The sequence below is a fragment of the Amphibalanus amphitrite genome, unplaced genomic scaffold, assembly GCF_019059575.1.
Source record: "Amphibalanus amphitrite isolate SeventyFive unplaced genomic scaffold, NRLGWU_Aamphi_draft 002189F_arrow, whole genome shotgun sequence".
NCBI lineage: Eukaryota > Metazoa > Arthropoda > Thecostraca > Balanomorpha > Balanidae > Amphibalanus > Amphibalanus amphitrite.
Window position 1 is genome coordinate 33,569 of NW_024883681.1, and position 19,091 is coordinate 52,659.

The window sequence follows — 19,091 nt, forward strand, 5'->3', positions numbered from 1 at the left end:
CTTCCCCTCCCAGGGTGGGGCCGGAAGAGGGGAGGGGGGCTCACGGACTCTGCAACGGCGCAGGCCGCAGAGCAGGGCCGTGTCCGTATGACTGCAATGCGGTCTCGTCTCAGCTTGAGCCCTTATCGCAATGTCATGGATACGAAAAATGAGAAAATGTGCTCTTCGCAGAAAACTGAACGTTTTAACGGCACAACACAAAATGAATGATAGGGATCCACCACTTTCAGCTGTATGGCGTACCCAGGCGTACCTACCTATACCCAGGAGCTAGGACGGATACGCATCTGTAAGACGTGTAGACGAGTAACGAGTTATAGCTTTGCATATTCAAAATTCACTAATTTTGTTGCAGCTATACTTTTCTTGCGTTATGAGCAGCGACAAACGAATGATCGGTTACGATCGGTGGCAGGCGCCGCCTTCCGCTCCCGAGTCCCGATATCATCTAACCGTCTCCGCTATTTTTTCTGTTTCCGGCGCCTCCAGCGCGGAAATGTTCAGTGTTTCTGCCAGCGCCGACGAAGCCGAGCCGTGTCGGTCTCTCCGCTCCAGCGGCCGCGTGCTGCCATCGGTTAGGCGTCGTCGGTATCTGCGCGTGCGTCGCAGACGACGAGCACGCCGACGCCGACGATCAAACGGACCGGTCAGTGGTGCGTCGAGACGCCCGGCGGTCCAGAAGAGGATCGCGCATGGAGGTGAGAGCTATGCTGAGCGAGGGTTAGGGTGTATTGCCAGCACGTGTGAGGTACGATTTATAAATCGATGGGACATGGAAATTGAGGTAATTGGGATACATTGCGGCATACCGTCAGGTCAGGTGCCATGCGTCATGTTAATTGAAATTGTTGTCATTTTCCTAAACGTTTGGGACGTAATGTTGACAAGATAATGCCTTTATGTGTAAATTAATGTCTAAATCATTTACACCTATACCATGCTTCGTTCGGTGCGCCAGCTGCTTCCTACAAATTTCATTATTTTTACCTACTCGGCTCGGCCCGAACCTGAAAAGGACTGCTTGTTTCGTAACCGCCTCTAGGTACGGTTTAGGTAAAGCCTAGGCATGCGTTAGTCCCTTAGTCTTGGTGTTGTGTCTAGTCCTTTTTGCATCTGTCTCAAGTCTGTCCTCTAGCTATTTTAGGCTCTTTATATCATTAGGACATCTCTATCCCAATCTTCATCGACTCATCTTATTCCCATCCTCATCCTTGAGCACGCTACCTTGTCCAGGTGGACGGTCTTCTTAGCCCAACAAGGCGACAACCTGAGGGGGACCGGACCATGGCCCCGGTAGCAGCGGCACGCCTCTCCCAGTAGTGACCGTTTGAGTGACCGAGTAGTCCGTCCAACTGGGACACTCCCCGGCCAACGGGATGGGCCCAGCTAGTGCTGCGCTCCAGCCGGGCAGCCGCTGGTCGATTTCATCTTATGGCCTTGAAATGACCTTAACAGGTTCAGATCAAATGATCCAGCAACACAAAAACAAACGAAGTGGTGGCATGGGTCTTCCACTAAAAATGGGAAGGGAATCGGTTGTTGGCCGCTGGGTGTCCACTTCTTTTCACGTGCTGCCTTGAGCGTGATATAAAAATCGAATTCCTATTGTAGAGCACATGCCCCAGCCCCCTCCCCCCCCCCAGCTACGAGCTGCGACAACCATCGGATGCCATCAAGCAGTGAATGTGAATGCAGCATGCAAGTCAAAATTCCTTTTCCGTTTATAAAATGCGTGGAAAAAAAACTTCATATGGAAGGAGCACTTCCATATCTTCACAGGGCTTTTATTTTTGAAATATATTTATTATGTAAATCTATTAAAATTATTTTCCCGAAATCGGAAGTTATATTCAGAGCAAATGAACTAATTTTTTAAACGAAAAATGAATAATGTTTGCAATAAAGTTCTAAAACTTTATTTCAAAAATGTTGCTTTTAGAGGCAAAATTGGCGATGTTTCTCCGAACACGAACCGACTGTAAACAAAACAAAATTGCAAATTACGAATTGAAGTTCTCGAAGAAGGAAGAGGTAAGAACTTTGGCAGTCGTCAGTCGATGGGCATTTATGATGGTTCTTTTGAACTTAGGCTGGATGTGCTAATAAAATGGTAAGTATGTAACATATTGACATGACTGCATCGTTCCCAACAAAATTCATAGCGAAATGACTGCAAAAAGAACCAGAGTCGAGACAGAAGAGGAGTTTGAGAAAGAGTTGTTCGCATCAGCATGGGTCTCAATTCGTCTAATTGATCTTACGTAAGGAAAATTCAGCACCTTACCAAACCAACCTATTACCTACCTGCTTTTCAAGCTTAACTTGACCTCAATAAGAAAAGAAAACGAATGCAACGCGAGCTTCGAGCTATCCTCGAAGGATTGATGCATTGGCATTGGCATGCCGAATGCCTACATCGGTGACTTTGAATTTTGAATGTTTCATTCAGTACTTGTAGGAATAGGTTTTTACTATTTTGATTTTATTTGACTGGGTGCAGTTGTCTTGTGCGGGTCGGTCCGAACTTGTGGGCATTCAGTCGGCCACTTCGCGACTGATACAGCCGCAGTGGATGTTCGAACGATCGCCTAGCCCCATCGGACGGCGCTGCCTGGTGCCCCCGCTTCCCAGCCCCCCCCCGTCCCCCCCCCCCCGCAGCCATTCACCGATCCGAAAGAAGCGGCGGCCGGCCGTTCCAAGACGCTGCTGGGGCCGATCGGCCACGTCCGGACCCAATAGAGGCCGGCTAATGACCGGATCGATACCGGTCGGGAGGCGGCGGCCATTAGCGCAGCAAGGCGCCCGTCTCAGTTATTACAGACGACGGCGTAAGGCCGCCGCGGTAGGCGCTGAAAGACACGGGCGGGTGGGGTGGACGCATAGAGCCAGATCCGTCCTCCATCACTCACTGGACTAAAAGGTGTGATGTGGTTTTCAGCAGCGACACGCAATCTATACGTGACACGCGCCCAGGCGGTAGCGTGTGTATTGGCCATGCTGCATGGCGCACAGTGGGCCATTATAGGCTATATTGGCGAGCGGTATCGGGCACGATATGCATTTATTTCGACAGAACCGTATGCTGACGTGATGTGTCAACTATGCCTATCCGTCTGTCGGCCGTGCCTTATCTGTATCCTTTGTCCTCGCTAGGTCGAGGTCCTTGTGAAATGTTTGCGTGCGTTTGTTTTCGGTGGACCCGATAAGGCAAGGTCGAATGTTTGACATGTTTCGCCCTTGTATCCTTCAGTTATACACGCAGACGTGTATCCGTAACACCAGTGAACGCCTTTCTGTACTATCGCATCGCATTAGTTATTCCAAGGTTAGGAAAGTTCAGTCCCCCTCCCCGTGCTCTGCAGATCTGACCTGACCCGGTGTGTCTCGTCCACAGTGTGCTGAGAGGAGCGGTCTGACACCACTGTGACCCTGACCTGACCTGACCTGACCCGGTGTGTCTCGTCCACAGTGTGCTGAGAGGAGCGGTCTGACACCACTGTGACCCTGACCTGACCTGACCTGACCCGGTGTGTCTCGTCCACAGTGTGCTGAGAGGAGCGGTCTGACACCACTGTGACCCTGACCTGACCTGACCTGACCCGGTGTGTCTCGTCCACAGTGTGCTGAGAGGAGCGGTCTGACACCACTGTGACCCTGACCTGACCTGACCCGGTGTGTCTCGTCCACAGTGTGCTGACGGGAGCGGTCTGACGCCACTGTGAGTCGCCGTCCTCACCTGATCGGCTTCTCGGACTATGGGCGTACCCGGCCTTCCTTTCGGTGAGTATCTCCGACCGAGAGTCGATCGGGTGTTCACCGCGGCTTTACTCGCTGACAGACAACTCAATGCAGCGTAACCAACAGACTTCAACTCACCCTGCAGCACTCCAAAGCGCATCGACTCCCGCTCTGTCGCATTCAAAGGCGTGATGTATCCCCCAAGCAGGCGCACCTACACTCAATTCAAGACTCCAATTGAAGGACATAAAACCCCGGCATCTTTCATCTCATCGACCATTTCGCCACCGCACGGCGCACCGCGGCGCACGTGCGGGGACTGCGGAGCAGGGGAGGGGAGGGAAGTGGAGGTGAGGGGAGGGGAGTCTCGAGAGCAGGATCAATCCGGGCAGCGGAGGTCGGATCGACATTGATCCACTGGAGTCCCCGTCGGCTCCGCGGTGGACGGTGGTGGCGACGGTCAGCTGTGCGGCGGTCTGAGTGGACGGCCAGCCGGTGGACTGGCTGGTGGACGGTCAGCTGTCTCTCGACTCCCGTAGTTGACAGTCAGATGTCTTTCGCAGACTAGTTATCTGCTGGCTGTCTCCGGCCCGCTGTATAATGTCTACCGTGGATGGAAAGCTGTCTCCCGAGTCCTGGAGACACTAGGGCGTCAGATATTTCCCTCAGACTGTCTGCTAGCTGTCTCCCGTGAACAGACAATAGTGTCCAGCGGACAGTCGGCTTATATTGGTCACTGGATATTTGACAGTTGTATCGGATAGACCGTCAATAACCTCTAGTGGACGGTTAGTTTTCAATGTCATTGCTGATAGTGCGAATCATCAGCTGGTCATTGGTCAGCTGTCTCTCCTCAGTCGTCAGTAATGGACAGCAATATTTCGTGGATGGTGAGCGGTCTCCCGTTTACTATGAACGCCGTGCTGTTAGCAATGGTAACCTTGCAGCTCACTTGAGCAGTGTCTATCCGCACGAATATATGTCCGCACAAACAGCTAACAGTTCGCACTGCACACGCCGTGGAGCTTGGTTCACAACGGTATCTGATTATCTTGCAACGATCTACCGTTTAACCTCGGACTGTTTCAATTTTCATGTGCGACAGGTTAATGACCAATTAAATGAACTTGATATTTATATAGTTAGCTTTCATGGTGCTGTGCAGGGTAGGTACTCTGTAGTCTGTGCAGAGCTGTATCCGTCCAGAGACTATTACATACGCTCAAATGAGCGATAAATTTTGCTACTTGTGCTAAATGTGACATTTGAAAAACATAGTTTGGTTTAAACGTTATAGCTCTCGTTTACTGACGCTGGTTTAATCTTCCAAGTTCTGCTCGTATGACCATTGACCATGCTTTCACTAATAATTATTAATTTTGACAGTTGTCGCTAATTTTCCAGTCATAATTGATGCTTCTGAAATTGCTTATTAATTACAACTGATTGTTAATGATGGTTTTATCTGTTCATCTTGTCAACTCTGTTTAATCGAGCCAATTGTGCGACTTAGCCTTTCTCAGTGGGCAGCATGGGCAGGCATGGCAGGGCAGGACGGACAGGAGACGACTGCTCTTGTAGATCACGTAAACTGTATAGGTCACGACCCGACCACACCCTGTTTGCGTAGGTGTGTCTGTTTATAGCGCCTCAGTAAAGGTACCGACGCACGCCAATATACGGGTTATGCCACTTCTCCGGAGACTGGGAAAGTGCAAGAGGCCTCAGGCAGGCGTTTTGTACATGTTACCTGAAAAATTGTCCATGATTCGACAGGCAAAAAGGACACCACTGAATTCAGGGTGGTCCCTCGCCTATAGTCCCATCCTCTCACCTGGTGAATGGTGATGGACGCGAACCTTTGTCAAGAGACCCGTTTCAGACTCCGGTGACAGGTTTAAATTTCGGCTTCACAGTTCGACGCACCAAGGCACGTCGTTGCCGCTGGTCCAGCATTGGCTCAGACCGGGCCTTCACATGCCTTCGCTTGGGTTCGCAGCCAAGACTAGCTGTTCCAACCCTGAGGTGCCTGGCGCGGGAGGTCGGACCGCGGCGCTTATCGGCGCACTCGAAATAGATTGGTGTATCTTATCACCGTGATCTACAGGAATGCGTGAGATCACAGGAAACCAAGCAATCGTCCGGTCAGTGAATGAGATCAATCGTTGTCGTGCTATCGCCTCGATTGATTTCGTACGGCGAACAAGTTGAGTGTGTGGTGCTTCAACAGATACATGACAACAAGTGACTGACTGGAGGTTAACCAGACGCAGTTCGGACTTCGGAGTCTCAGTCAGGCAGGTTGCGGTTACGGTACAATTACTGTATGGTGGTAAACCGATTTTGCCAAAACACAGCCTTTCCGTGGGTATGTCTTATTTACCAGTCGCCACAGCCTTGATAAGATATTGCAAATTTCCGTGCACGATGTGATGCATGTCTTCAGTCAGTAAAATTTCGCACAGTCACAGTACCAGACAGTAACTTCCAGTGCCAACACATGGCTAATAACCTTAAGAATCATTAAAACTTAATCACCGAAAGCCACACAGCACGGTGGCGACAGCCTGGGGCGGCCAGTAGGGTACCGGGCCTGGCTGGCCGCGCCTGTGGGTGCAGCGGGCCCGATAGCGGCCATCGCAGCCGGCGCAATCTAATCGGGCCTGGGTGTCCCACCGCGGCGGCGGCGCGACACCCGGCACACTCCCAGCCGCGCACGGCGTCACTCGGCCCGTCACAGCGAGCGTGACGCCGCCGGCGTGACATCCAGTGACGTGACGTTACGGAAAGTGACGGCCGGGGTGGACTGGTGATGTTCGTGGACGACTGGATGAATTCAGAAGAGAGAGCTCGCTGCGATTGACTCTGGGAGCGTTTGGCGTGACTTGCTCTCGCAGCACCTAGTGTGATTGACTGGGAGCGTCTGGTGATTGATTTCGGAAGCGCTTGATGATTGATTCCTTGGTGACAAACTCTGGAAACTCCGGTGACTGACTCCGTCAGCGCCTGGCGGTTGTCTCTTTGAGTCCTACGGAACGCCACAGTCGGTGCTGGCGATTGGTGCTGGTGCTGACGGAAATGCGTGATATCGCTGCCGCCTTCAGTGCTGGTGTGACATCTCAGTAGGGCGAGGTCGGCCCTATCCCACACCGCCGCTCGTCTCACGTCGCCCGACACCTGCTCTTGAAGACATCAGTACGTATTCACTACCGCTGAACGGATGTGTCCTTACAAGTCAGACAAGTGTTCGTCTGGATGTCATTCATAGATGTGCTTGTAACCTTTACCCTTCATGCCTGGACGGTGGACAAACCTATCGAAACCCTTGAGGGCTCGATTTGGCCTGATCCCCTCCGTCTTATGTGACCAATGTTTCGGGAGAGTAGATGTGTTGACACTTTACTCTCACTTATTGATCACGACTCAAGAGTCAATGTTTAGCTCCGATTCTCTTGTTATTTTTCTTTTTCTTCCTAGCATTAGCATGTTACTCATCAAGGCCACGTAGAAACTGGACCCAGCGATTGTCAGGAGCGTCATGGCACCATTTGCCACAGACCATCCGCTACCAGTCCATTGCCACAGGCTGGGCGTGTTCCGTGCCGACCCCAAGGGCCGGTGGGCCACCGGGTCGGCAGCCGGTGAGGGGTGGGGGTGGGTGAGGGGGGGGGGGGGGCGGTCAGCCACGGTCGCCATCCGTCTCCGGTGGTATTCGGTCGTCCGGGAGGACGGGTGTTGCAGATAGAGCGCAACGCTGATACGGCCAGACGGGGCGGAGCTCTGCTGAAAAGTGGCGCGTAGATCGCGTCCTACGGGTTGACAGCCCACGAGGGCGCAGTGGTCGAACCGCGCTGCCGTCAGTTGTGTGCTGTGTTTGTGTGGTGAGGTGGGTAAGGTGGTAGCCGTGCTGCTGCACGGATTGTTGAGCCATGTCGCTCACAGTGGCTATACAACAGCTTTGGGAGAGGTACACGTCCCCTGCGTGTCTCCACAAAGGTTAGTGTAGAATCCTGCAGTGTCTCATTAATTTGTGAAAAGGGTGAAACCAGCTGTCTTCGGTAGCGGCGGAACACCTTCAATTAAGGGGACTTTTGGTCCCATTCTTTCCATGCAACGCCCATAGGGCTAATGTTAAAATGCCAAAATCAAAGGGGGGCACGGTGCCCCGGTGCCCTCCACGCTCCGCCGTCTATGGCTGTCTTGACTCTTGAGTGCTGTTCTTATCCTCGCTGTAAGTCGTATGAATTCAAATGCCGTCCACTTCTTATCGAAGCTTATCGTGAATGGCGATATAAGACCACACTAAGCTAGGGAATATTTCCGTGATTTATCTCGCACTTAATGAGTTTTCGAAGTAGATGCTCATATTTGCTTGGTCAAGAGACGTTTCATTAGAACGAGCATTGACGTTTTTCAAGCTACCTAGGTCTTTTCTGTGCTGGGCTTTCGTTTCTTGAAACCATCATTGTAAACCTATCATAAAGGTGGTAAACGGGGGTGGATATGCAGCATGGACGTTTTAGCTGTCGACGGACGTTTTAGCTGTAGCAAGGCTATATGGTTCCAACTTCCATGTGGTGGTGACATAGAAACAGTGGGAACTTGCGGTAGACATTTCTTACTTGTTTCTTTTTGAAACATGCATGCGGTACCTATATAATACATATATAAAACATTTTTAACATATCATTGGCTCCCTGAATCAAAGTTTATATCTTGGGTGTCCTGAATCCGGAAAAACTTTGTTATTCAGTATTTGCTAGATTTGTTCAGTTTTCGGTTTAAGATCAGGTTGATTTTTTTTTTTGCTTTCTCAATGTTCAGAAATGAATAATAGTTTACGATGCGGCAGCATGCATTGCTATTGCAGTGTGGCTAGCATTGTATTCTGCGTTGTTGCACGCGTACAATGACAGCCCGTGTCGGTGTCGGCATTTTATTCAGTCTCATCAATCACCTGTTGCCCTTCCCAGTGCTGTTTGCGTAAGTGGCATTACGTCTGGCTTTGGTCGGCGCAATTATTGGAGTGGTCGACTGGAAACCCGATATCCGGCCGGCTCACAGGGGGAGCGGGTGGATCGGTTTACGCGTGAGTGACAGCGTCACCCCTCCCCACTCGTGCCGGGCTGGTCAGAGGGGATCGGGTGACTTTCCAAACGGAGCTGCGGTGGGCGTGCTCTGCGGGCTCACTAGGGCTGTGGCGCTTCCCCGGTAGTGGAAACATGATGGCGAAGATATGTTTGAGCTTAGGAGCTCTTACAGTTTCAGCTCATATGCGCTGGTGGACACACGTGTAAGGAATAGCACGTGTTTCGATATTAATTTAATTTGTCGTATTAGTTTGTGTTGCGGTCTTGGTGTTGCGTGTGCTGCTTCACAGATCCACAGGTGATTTAACCGTGTGACCTGTGACTGGCAGTGACCTGTGTGACCTCCGCGTTCCAGTGTGGCTCGTCAACAAGACACTGGTGATGACGCTCTGCGTGGGCATCACGTTCGGGTTCAGCTTCGCCTACATGGTGCTGACACTGGCACAGTACAGCCCGCAGGGCGGCTTCTACGACCGACTTCTGGGCGGGTGAGTACCGAAACCCCAACCTAAACAAAACCCGAAACGGCCTACCCTGCCCCAGGAGCCTACCCCTCACGCTGAAATACCGGCACATTTGGGCCAATCTGAGCATGGAGACTCAGCATGGGCTGCAGACAGCGGGATTGATTTATGGACTTCCGGACTGGCACCGCTGCAGATGCAGAGGCGGTGATGGGTCCGGTTCCGTGACATTTAATGTGAAGTGTCGAACGAGATATATTTGGCCGCGGTGGGGTGTCGCAGCCGCTAGTGGACGGACCGGTCGGCGGTTTATACGCCGAGGTGCTGACCGGGTAACACTTCCCAGATGACCCCATAGTTAGAGCAGCAGGTGTGCCGGGAGAAAATATGGCCGACTGACCTGGTGACCGCTGCCGACCGGTCCCGGCTCCGGCCGACCGAATCTCGGGGATCACGGGGTCCTCAGAGATGATTGGTTCGGCAGATGCTACTGAGAACATTGCGGCCCACAGCTTAGCTGTCCCGAGCAAATGGTTCCGTAATGCAAACTACTGATCGTTTATAGCCATGACTGAAAGTTGTTGCTAGAGATCAATGCCGGGATAGGACCACAAGATCATTCATGTCTGTATCTTTCGGCCTCACCGACGTTGGACACACTAGTTTGGCAGGGCCTCGTCTAACATGTTAACTGGGGGGGCAATTGCCTCCCCAGTCGAGCGGATTGCCCCCCCAGTGGCCAACATTTGCCCCCCCCCCCCCAGTCAAAACGTGAACTTCTCACAAAATTACCTTCCCTGCAATACGTTTTTGTTAGGAGTCTTACGTGGATTTAACGAGAAACATTATTTGTTCAAAAACTGTTCATACCTACTCCATGACTACGGGAAAAGCCAGAGTTTTATGATCTATAGAGCTGAGTACCTACTGTGATTCTGTGATTTTGCTACTGTGATTCAAGTAGCAAATTGTCAATTGGCAGCTGACCAGTGACCCAACTCGTGTTTGCGCCCCCCCCCCCCTCAATCAAACGCCCAACATGGATAAGTATGCTTATCACTGTCTGGTGGGGCAATGTGAGGGGGTAACACATTAATCTTAACTCTCGCCCGTATTGGTGTTTTTCCAGCCGCGAACGTAGGTATAGGGAGGGAGGGGGGGGGGGCTTGGACCTTGCCCCTTGCCGTTTCGCCCCTGATCGAGCTAGAGCTTCGCGGAGAAAACCACCGTGCTGCCCGTCACGAGAGGAAGCCGTTGATACCTCATTTTAAGGTCGTAAGTCATCAGTTGACCTTAAAGGTCAGGTCAATGACCCAAAAGTCGGGAAACTCGCGGGACTTATTCCAACGTCGTAAAGGGTGGCTGTTATTTTTTGTCGGGGTGCTGATCACGAATATCATGTTAGTTATGATCATAGATAATGTCTTCATGCATTTAGGCCAGGTCGGGTCAGGTCAGGTCAGGTCAACCAGTAAGGGTTTTGCCGGGTATTCGTAGTAGGTGGCAACCGCCTCTGGCTCTGACAGCTTCAAAACATGTTACGAAGGCACCAAAACTACTTCGTAAATGTTCAAATGGTTGCTAAATTCGAATTCAGCTCCAAAAACTGGTCTAGAATCATGTAAAACTCGAAAAAGTGAACCGAAGTCATCAAAGGTGACCTGACCAGACCTCCCGGTGACCTTGACGCCCACCCTAATGCATGGGAGCAATATCATATTCCATGTTTGAACGCTTGAAACCACGAAAAGACTGTAAACGCGCGGCTAATGCGAGCCGACATACGCCAAATCGCGATTCCGGTCAAATATGGTCTCGAAAAGTAGGTCACAGGTCAAAGGTCATTACGGTCAGGGTCATGACATTTTCAGAGTAGGTGTAAAATTGACTAACGCGAGGGTACTGAAAGTTTCGTCGCGGTCAGCCGCTTTTACGTGAGCTATTCTTGAAAAACCGAGGGGGTCCGTTGGACCCTCCCCCCTATACGAGCATGGCTCGGATTGCCTTTTTTTGTTTTTTGTTTAAAAAAATCATGGTCTCAGGTGTGACGAAAAATAAGTGGCCTAAATCCGTTGAGAAAACAGGATTTGGGGGTACCCTAGGTTTGGGTCCTTCAGTCTCTGCCCCCCCCAGTGAAAATTCCTTAGACGAGGCCCTGTAGTTTGGTGTTTTAAACGTCAATAAAGAAAAAAACTACCACGCATGAGACCAGCCTGTACATACAGGGCACATATCTAATTACCGCAGACTGGCACTGCCGCTCGCTCGGCCCACCCAATCCACGATTCCCCGGCCATCTCATCACGCACTGTAGTGTGCCAGCACTCAGTGCGCTCCTTTATTGCTCTACTAGCGTCGACAGATTGGCGCCGCCACCTGACCCGAATTAGGGGCACTTTCTGACGCGACCCTGACGTGACCTGTCAGGGTTGGTGGGGGAAAGGGAGGGAACGGGGAGAGTACATAACATGTCAGCACGCTCCCCGCACGCTATACGGTGAAGGGAAAGTGTTATGTATAATACAGCTTCCTGCCGGCTTGTTTGTTGTGAAGGCTGTAACGGAAGCGAGGCCAAGACTCCAAATATCGAACGATATTATCAGGCTGTTATGTTGGCTGTTATGTACGTAACTCACAGACGTCAGTCAATTGACAGAGTGGGTTTGTGGTGACCTTGGTTGCAATTTTTCATTTAGGTACCTAGCGGCGTACCTATGCAGTATGCGCGTAAGTACAGTTTTTGTTGAGATATTTTAACAGTTTGCCCGGGGTCGGTATTTGGCGTCGGGTTAGCGTCATTTATGACGTCATATTTCCCGCCAGCTGCTGTCAGTCGGTTCCATTCACGTACCCCACCATCCGTCAGTCACAAATGGTGATTGGGTCCCTGATGCGTGGGTAGGACAAGCCTGCTGGTATGCGCACGGGTCGGTCTGCTGCCGATTTTGGAGAGATATACCCTGCCTGTGCGAGTGGAGCATGACGTTGTTTGTTTGCGTGATAATTGTGATGGGACTCATGGGAGAATACCGGGCAGTCTTTAACTATTGTATCATTCCAGTAGTCATGCCGGTGTGGCGTGTGCCTTGTTCGTCATATTTGTGACATTTGGAATGTAGGTATGTTTTCGGTAATGTATTTGGGGCACAATTCAAGATCTTGATGTGATGATAAAGCAAAGACGATCAGTTACTTCGATAAGTTTACGTGTGTCAAAGCTATTCATTACGGAAGTGTGCTAATTTGTCCCCACCCTAATCAAATCGATCAAGCTATTTGATTACATGACTGCATTATTGAATTGTCAGGGGAAATTGATATGTCCCATTATGCGCTAGCCCTCATCAATTCATGATTCTTCTTTGTGATAAAGGGAGGTGCAACATGTTACAGGTGGCCTGATTAACTGTATGCATGCATGAGCTAAGGTAAAAGGTGGAATGCTGTCACTTTAGACTGAGTCATCATTCACCTAATGAGGTTGTCTTCAATCGTTGTAACATTTTTAGATGCAGGGATGAGCCGGAGAATGAAGACTTTAAAGCTGAAACTTAGGCATGGTGTACAAGAAAATCAGCGGTCCGGTCCTTATGGTTTCTTGTCCGCAGTTTTAGTTGATAGCAGTAGTTGTACCTACATATGTGAAAGTTAGCGATAGGTTTGGAACGATAGCATTATTACCGGAATATCCAGTTCACCCTGTCACCGCCGGACGCCACCACAGCCCTCCGGTGTATTCCTGTCCCTTATTTTCCAGTTTTGATAGCCAAATCAAACGAGTTGATAACGGCGCCCCCTCCCCGTTTTGGGCCGGCCGCTGCCGCCTGGCGGATATGCTGTGCCGCGGCGGCCGGTGCACTGCGGCACAGCCTACAGCGCAGGCAGCCCCCGTTTTGGATGCGTCCACACACCGACGGGGAACTGTCGTGGACAGGCCCAGACTCTCCATGGGGCCGCACGGGTCAGCCCTCGTAGGATCTAGGCCTGTAGAGTGCCTGCAGGTCAGCCGTGATGGGATAAACGGTCTTTCGGGTCATCCACATTTGGGGACAGGGGTAGGACCGCGCGCGCAGCTGTGGCAAGAAACATTCCAACAAAATGCCTGACTGTTCTGGTATTTCATTAAATTACCGCGTTATTCATTCGTCAAAACCTCTGACATGTTTGGAATGTTGCATGACACTTATTTCCTGGAAACGACCGGGCTGTAACTTGAGAACAGTTCCTTCGGCCAGGAATCCAATAATGTTGTTTGGGACGCAGGTGTCTTATGATTATTTCCAAGACTAGAGGTTAATAAAGTCACATTTATGTTTCATTTCGGTGTGAGGGCTGACACTGCCGACCGCTTCTAACACCTGGTTGAGGTAAAACACCCTAATCATTCAAGCCGGACGAAAACGCTGCTGAATAATAGAATGATCCATTTGCGTGACCCCTCGCCAGGGCTCTACTCCTCCACCTGCTTCCAGCAGGTCGTTGATAATTCAGCGTTATAATTCTAAGGAAATTGCCCAGGGGCGGAGAATAGCGTTTTGGGGTGCTCAAAAACCCACTGAGTCAAAAAGCGTACGTACCGTTCACCGCCAAAGCCTCTCTGTCTTTCTCTCTCTCTCTCTCTCTCCTCTCTCTCCTCTCCTCTCTCTCTCTCTCTCTCTCTCTCTCTCCCTCTCTCTCTCTCTCTCTCCCTCTCCTCTCTCCTCTCTCTCATCCTTCTCTCTCTCTCTCGCTTTCTCTCTCTCTCTCTCTCTTCTCTCTCTCTCTCTCCTCTTCTCTCTCTCTCTCTCTCTCTCTCTTCTCTCTCTCTCTCTCCCCGACTAACCCCGCGCCCCCTCTCCACAGCCGCGCCCGGGAGTGGTTCGGTCCTGACCGGTGTCACTGTTTCGCCCCGCGGCTGGACGGACCTCTGCAGCTGCACACTCAGCCCGGGTCGCTGACCCGGTCACAATGTGGATGTGGTGCCCGTGGAACACTCGGCCTCCGACCCGGCGCACGCAGGTAAGACAGACGTGGTAGAGTGAGTGGAGGAATGGAGGAAGAGAGGCGGGGCTGGGTGGAGTGGCCTGGGGAGGGACTATAGTGGGCTAGGTTGAAGGTAGAATTGCTGAGTGGACTGGTTTTGACTGAGTAAGACGGGACTAGATAAGGCTGGGAGGAGGGTTAGAGAGACGAGGCTGGGCTGGGATGCGGCTGACCGAATCGAGCTGGGGTAGATGGTGGAGCGGGCCCTTAGCAAATTTGACGGGTACTGGGACGGAATTACTGGAGCTGGATGTGCTAAGGCCAGAAAACTGGATTTATTCAGCCTATGTTTGCCAGGAGCGGTTTTTTTACTCATTGGGTGGTTAGCCCGTCGACCCGCTTGTTATCTCTCCAGGCCCATATGCTTCTCGTTAATTTCGGGCGAGCAAAATTGCATAAAGCTTTGCCGAGCTGACACGTCCTTTACTCAAACTGAGCCAGTGAAGACTCTGGAGCACGGTACCATGTAACAGTGTACAGCGGACGTGTTATGTTACTATACCAACAGACATAACAAGCCACGCTAGTTAATTAACTGTACATTATTTAGCAAAGGCGTATGTTGTAATATGAGAGTCAGCGAAGCAACCTCACATGATATTGAAAGCTCTCACGCACGTGAAACTGTTTAAAATATATTTCAGAAGTTAAGTAGTGTGACTGAAGCTATTCAGGCGAATGAATGCTTTGCTATAAACCTGATTACTTTATTTCAATAGGCACATGGCGGCTAGGCACGTCGGTTAGTTTTCTCTGTAGCGTGTCTGTATGTCTGTGTGCGCGTTGCGTGCTGTGCTAATGCGTGGGCCTTCAATATTGAGCTGTCTCGAACCGAGAACAAAGGGTCCGGCTCGGTGGCGTCCCGCCAGCTGCAGTCTGCAGGGCGGACGCTCTGAATTGTGAATGACCCGGTCGAAGGCCTACATGGCTCATTCCGCGATACAGTTAAATCTTCAATGGCGTAGTCGTTTTGTTTCCAGGAAATAATCAGACGAATGTGTAGTATTTAGCATATAGATTAGAACTTCGGTGAAGGAGAGCTGTGCGAATATCTACGTTAGTTAGGTCTGGTGGTGTGCATTAATTGTACGAGCCTGGTTCTCGACCGACGTTCCCTGTCTCCTCCCTAGCGACCACGTTTTGAACGCTTTCATTACGAGGAAAAAGCTGATGGATGACGATTACCCATGAGTCATCAAATTCCATGCTTATTTATAGGCCATGTAATCCTGCATCGATGCGTTTGCACATATTGCTCTGGTGCAATTTATCACAGAGTCGATATTCATTTTCCAGCAGCATCCTGCAGCCAACTGCACTTGGTGTCCCCGATATCTTGTGGGCGACATATTCCACCCACACCATAGGCGCCAGGCGGCGGAACGGGGGGGGGGGGGGCACCGTACTCCCCTTTGATTTTGGTATTTTAACATTAGCCCTATTGGCGTTGCATGGAAAGAATGGGACCAAAAGCCGGCAGTCGACCCCCCCCCCCCCCCTATTTGAAGGTGTTCCGCCGCCACTGACCCTCACTACACACAAGTTTTACTAAAATACCGCTACCCATTTATCTAGCAAGGGTATGTGCTGACGGTAAGGTCAGATATTGACCCATTGTATTGTCATCTGTTGTCATGGATTAGTTCAGTACTGCAAGTTTATTGGACCTTGCAGCGTTATATTGCCATTTACACCAGAAAGGTGCAAAGGCCGGCAGGCTGCATGTACACTTTGAACAGTTTCGTCGAAAACAGACTCGTTGACAAATACGCGCATTGGGCCGATTATGGCTAGTCATAACGTAGTGGTCAATGTCGCTTGTCAGAGCAATCGGTCCGATCGGTATGAATCTTTGTTGACAAAACGGCGCCGTTACGTACGGGCAGGCTGGCATTCGTTCATCGTGGAACGTTCTGGTCTCTCATGAGGACTGTGTTGTGATGTTATTTATCAGACAAGTGGAGAATAGCAGCATTCACTAAATGCAGCTTTCAGAAGGTCATCCAATGTTGAGTTGGCTGTCTGCTGAAATCTGCAACGCCAGCCTGTCCCGGCTTTAGTGAGAGGTTGGCACTTCGGGAATAGATTCGCAATTTGGGTACACTCTATGCCTCGATGTCATAATCGTCATCATTAGTATTCTATGTTTGGCCCCCGCCGTCTTTGTAGACCTAAAACTGGCTTCAGTATAATACATAGATCAATAAGGCGACAGTCGACAGGTGTGTGGTTCAATCACACCCACATTTCAATTAGGTCTGATCGTAAAGTTGTGCGATGCATGGCACATTTCTAAAATGTAACCATATCAAGGTCGTTAGGCTGCGGTATGATTAACTGACATGCTTATTGCTTATGCCATATTAGCACACATAATTGTTACTTATACGTACTAATTGAACGTCAGACTACTAAAACCCGAGATAACATGAATTATGTTGTCTATGCTAAAACATATTGAGCGTTTAAAGGTATACGGCTGTGGTGGTAGGCTTACTTCGCTCATCGTCGTTGTCGTTTTTTCTGAGTTGGAAACAGCCCGTGTAATTGCATTCCACTTGCAAATGCAATATGGATTCTAATTGCGATGGCACAGTTCCATCACAGCTGCATTGCATCTATTTTTGTCATATAAACCGTCCCGTCTACCCTGGCTAGTCCGTACCAGTCATTTTCATTATACCGTCTCGCTGGACTCATATCCTACGGATCGAGCTGCTCCGTTGCCCTCTACCTCCCTCCTCTGCCCGGGTCGGATGTACTGGCGCTATTGACTTTCCGCCAGCTCTGGGCCGGGGCTGTCCGACACTGACACCTCATGGTAGACAGCTCGTGACAGAAGGCCCACCCACTCCGCAGCATATTGTCACAGCAGTCGATGTGTAGGCGAGGTGACAGGAGCGGACGGACGGACGGACGGACGGACGGGACGGACGGGCGGGCGGGCGGGCGGGCGGGCGGACGGACGGACGGGCGGACGGACGACGGATGGATGGGCGGACAGACGGACGGACGGACGGACGGAACGGACGGGCGGACGGACGGACGGACGGACGGACGGACGGACGGACGGACGGAACACCTGTGGCGTCAATGGCGGTAGTGGCGGGGGAGAGCCTCTGGCTGCGGCTCGATTGATCGCTTCCTCCCCCGCTCTATCGGCCGCCACAGCTGACCAATGAAGCGAGCGATGGCGCTGAGCCTCCTGAGGACCCTCGCAGGTGTCTGGCGTATGCCAGACGCCGTCGCTGGGTGGTTCTTTGGGAGGGCTCGGCGAAGAGAGTGCCGGGGTGCGTGACTCGGGGTGTTAGCGCGACGCTGACGTCGACCCGAGCCAACCACACCCTTCCGGCAGGGAGGGGTGTCACTACGCAGCCTTCCGCCTCGGGAAGGGGTTGGTGCGAGCCGGGGATGGGAATGTCCATAGAGGTAATGCTCATGGCGTCCACTCATCGAGACAGTCTCGAGTCCACTCTGGGGATCGGTACACAACGCGTTATCAAAGTATCACGGACGAGAAATTGAGTTGAGGACTTCTTGGGTAGGGCAGAAGGAGTTCACGACTGTAATGAAGCTTTTGCGCGCTCCTGCTGAGGCTGGAGTGTCGTTTTAACACACCGTCCCCAGCGTTGGTATGGTCGAACTGGAGCACCTATCGACCACTGGGCACGGTGTCTGTGCACTAGCCAGCAGCGAGTCGACGGTTACGGCACATAGCAGCGCAGTGCGAGTAAAAATAACTGCGTCATTAGTCTATACGGGCACAGTGCACGTGTAACGTTGAGGTGAGGGAGCTCGCGGTACTCAATATCGTCACGCAGGGCTTGGTGGACTTGTTTTCACTGTTGGACGCTATGGTACGTGAAAACAGTAGATATACAGGTGGTAGTTGATTAGGGTGATTTGGGGAGCGGTGGACATTTGACGTCATAGGACATGATTAAGTTGGTGCTTCTGGACGTCGCTTATTAATAAACTGAATTGCGCCGTCTGCCGACCGGTCTACAGGGGACATGGTGCTTACTAGGTATATAGTGAGGTACCCAATAGCCATCTAGTCAATATTGCCATGAGGCTGCACCGGCCTTGCTTTGCCCGAATAGAATATATACAATATTGCCATGTTTGTGGTTCAGGTATTGGCAATGCTTTCTGAAGTTTTCGTTTTTCATGTTCGCGATGTCATCCTTTGCCGTCTCTGTCACCAATATTGACTCCACTGCTTACCTTTATTGTGCGTATATCACCAACAAGCTCGTTTGGTTTATTTATTTACGTCTACCCCGTTGTTCTGTGTCCACAGGCGGTGACACGGTCGCCCTGGAGCTGGCCAAACGTGTGCGGGTGCTCTGCTGGGTGATGACCAGCCGGCCAACCACGAGAAGAAAGCGCGACACGTCAAGGCCACCTGGGGCAAACGCTGCAATAAGCTGCTCTTCATGAGCACAGTGGAAGGTGAGCAAAATGGGCGGCAGGAGGGATACAGCGGGCGGGGCAGTTCATCCGTTTAGAGTGTATTTATCAGTGTCAGATAGGGACAGTGGTTGGAGTGGTGCTCGACACCAAGTCAGCGATGTGCAGGCATGCAGTGATTCAAAGGAGTGACTGAACGTTGGAGAAGTGCATTGGTGTGTCAATGAGAGAAACATGCAAGCAAGTCACATGTCTCACAAGCATTTCCTGAATTGTAGACTCGTCCAGCCAGATACAGATCTCCCTTCCCCTGTCGCATTTGTCGTCCGCCACCATCTCCCCGTTTCGTCCCGTCTCCCCAGCT

The 19,091-nt window shown here is 51.2% G+C and overlaps 2 protein-coding genes across 7 annotated transcripts in view; one reads left to right on the forward strand and one right to left on the reverse strand.

Annotated features, from left to right (window-relative positions):
* The window catches only part of LOC122376533 (mitochondrial fission regulator 1-like), a 21,964-nt gene extending 16,204 nt beyond the window's left edge, over positions 1–5,760 (reverse strand). Inside the window, exon 1 of the mRNA XM_043356428.1 lies at positions 5,573–5,760. The gene's annotated coding sequence lies outside the window, so the exon portion shown is untranslated. The remainder of the gene's footprint in view (positions 1–5,572) is intronic.
* Positions 652–18,769, forward strand: LOC122376534. Of its 6 annotated transcripts, none has more exons than XM_043356433.1 (5): positions 652–698; positions 3,395–3,780; positions 9,184–9,316; positions 14,135–14,290; positions 18,618–18,769. In XM_043356433.1, exons 2-5 carry the CDS (start codon positions 3,756–3,758, stop codon positions 18,622–18,624), a joined length of 321 nt encoding a protein of 106 aa, XP_043212368.1. In that variant the 5' UTR covers positions 652–698; positions 3,395–3,755; the 3' UTR covers positions 18,625–18,769. The 6 variants fall into 6 exon arrangements, with proteins under 6 accessions (XP_043212368.1, XP_043212367.1, XP_043212369.1 ...); XM_043356432.1 differs by lacking the exon at positions 652–698 and adding an exon at positions 1,999–2,031 and having other exon boundaries at positions 3,690–3,780; XM_043356434.1 differs by lacking the exon at positions 652–698 and adding an exon at positions 2,055–2,110 and having other exon boundaries at positions 3,690–3,780.
* The last annotated feature ends 322 nt before the right edge of the window (positions 18,770–19,091 follow it).

Excerpts from the sequence above, each read along its gene's own strand:
- LOC122376534 (XM_043356430.1), top strand. The coding sequence starts at position 7,668 with ATGTCGCTCACAGTGGCTATACAACAGCTTTGGGAGAGGTACACGTCC. Across the intron at positions 7,735-9,183 it reads CCCTGCGTGTCTCCACAAAG|TGTGGCTCGTCAACAAGACA; the intron begins GTTAGTGTAGAA and ends TCCGCGTTCCAG. Across the intron at positions 9,317-14,134 it reads TACGACCGACTTCTGGGCGG|CCGCGCCCGGGAGTGGTTCG; the intron begins GTGAGTACCGAA and ends CCCTCTCCACAG.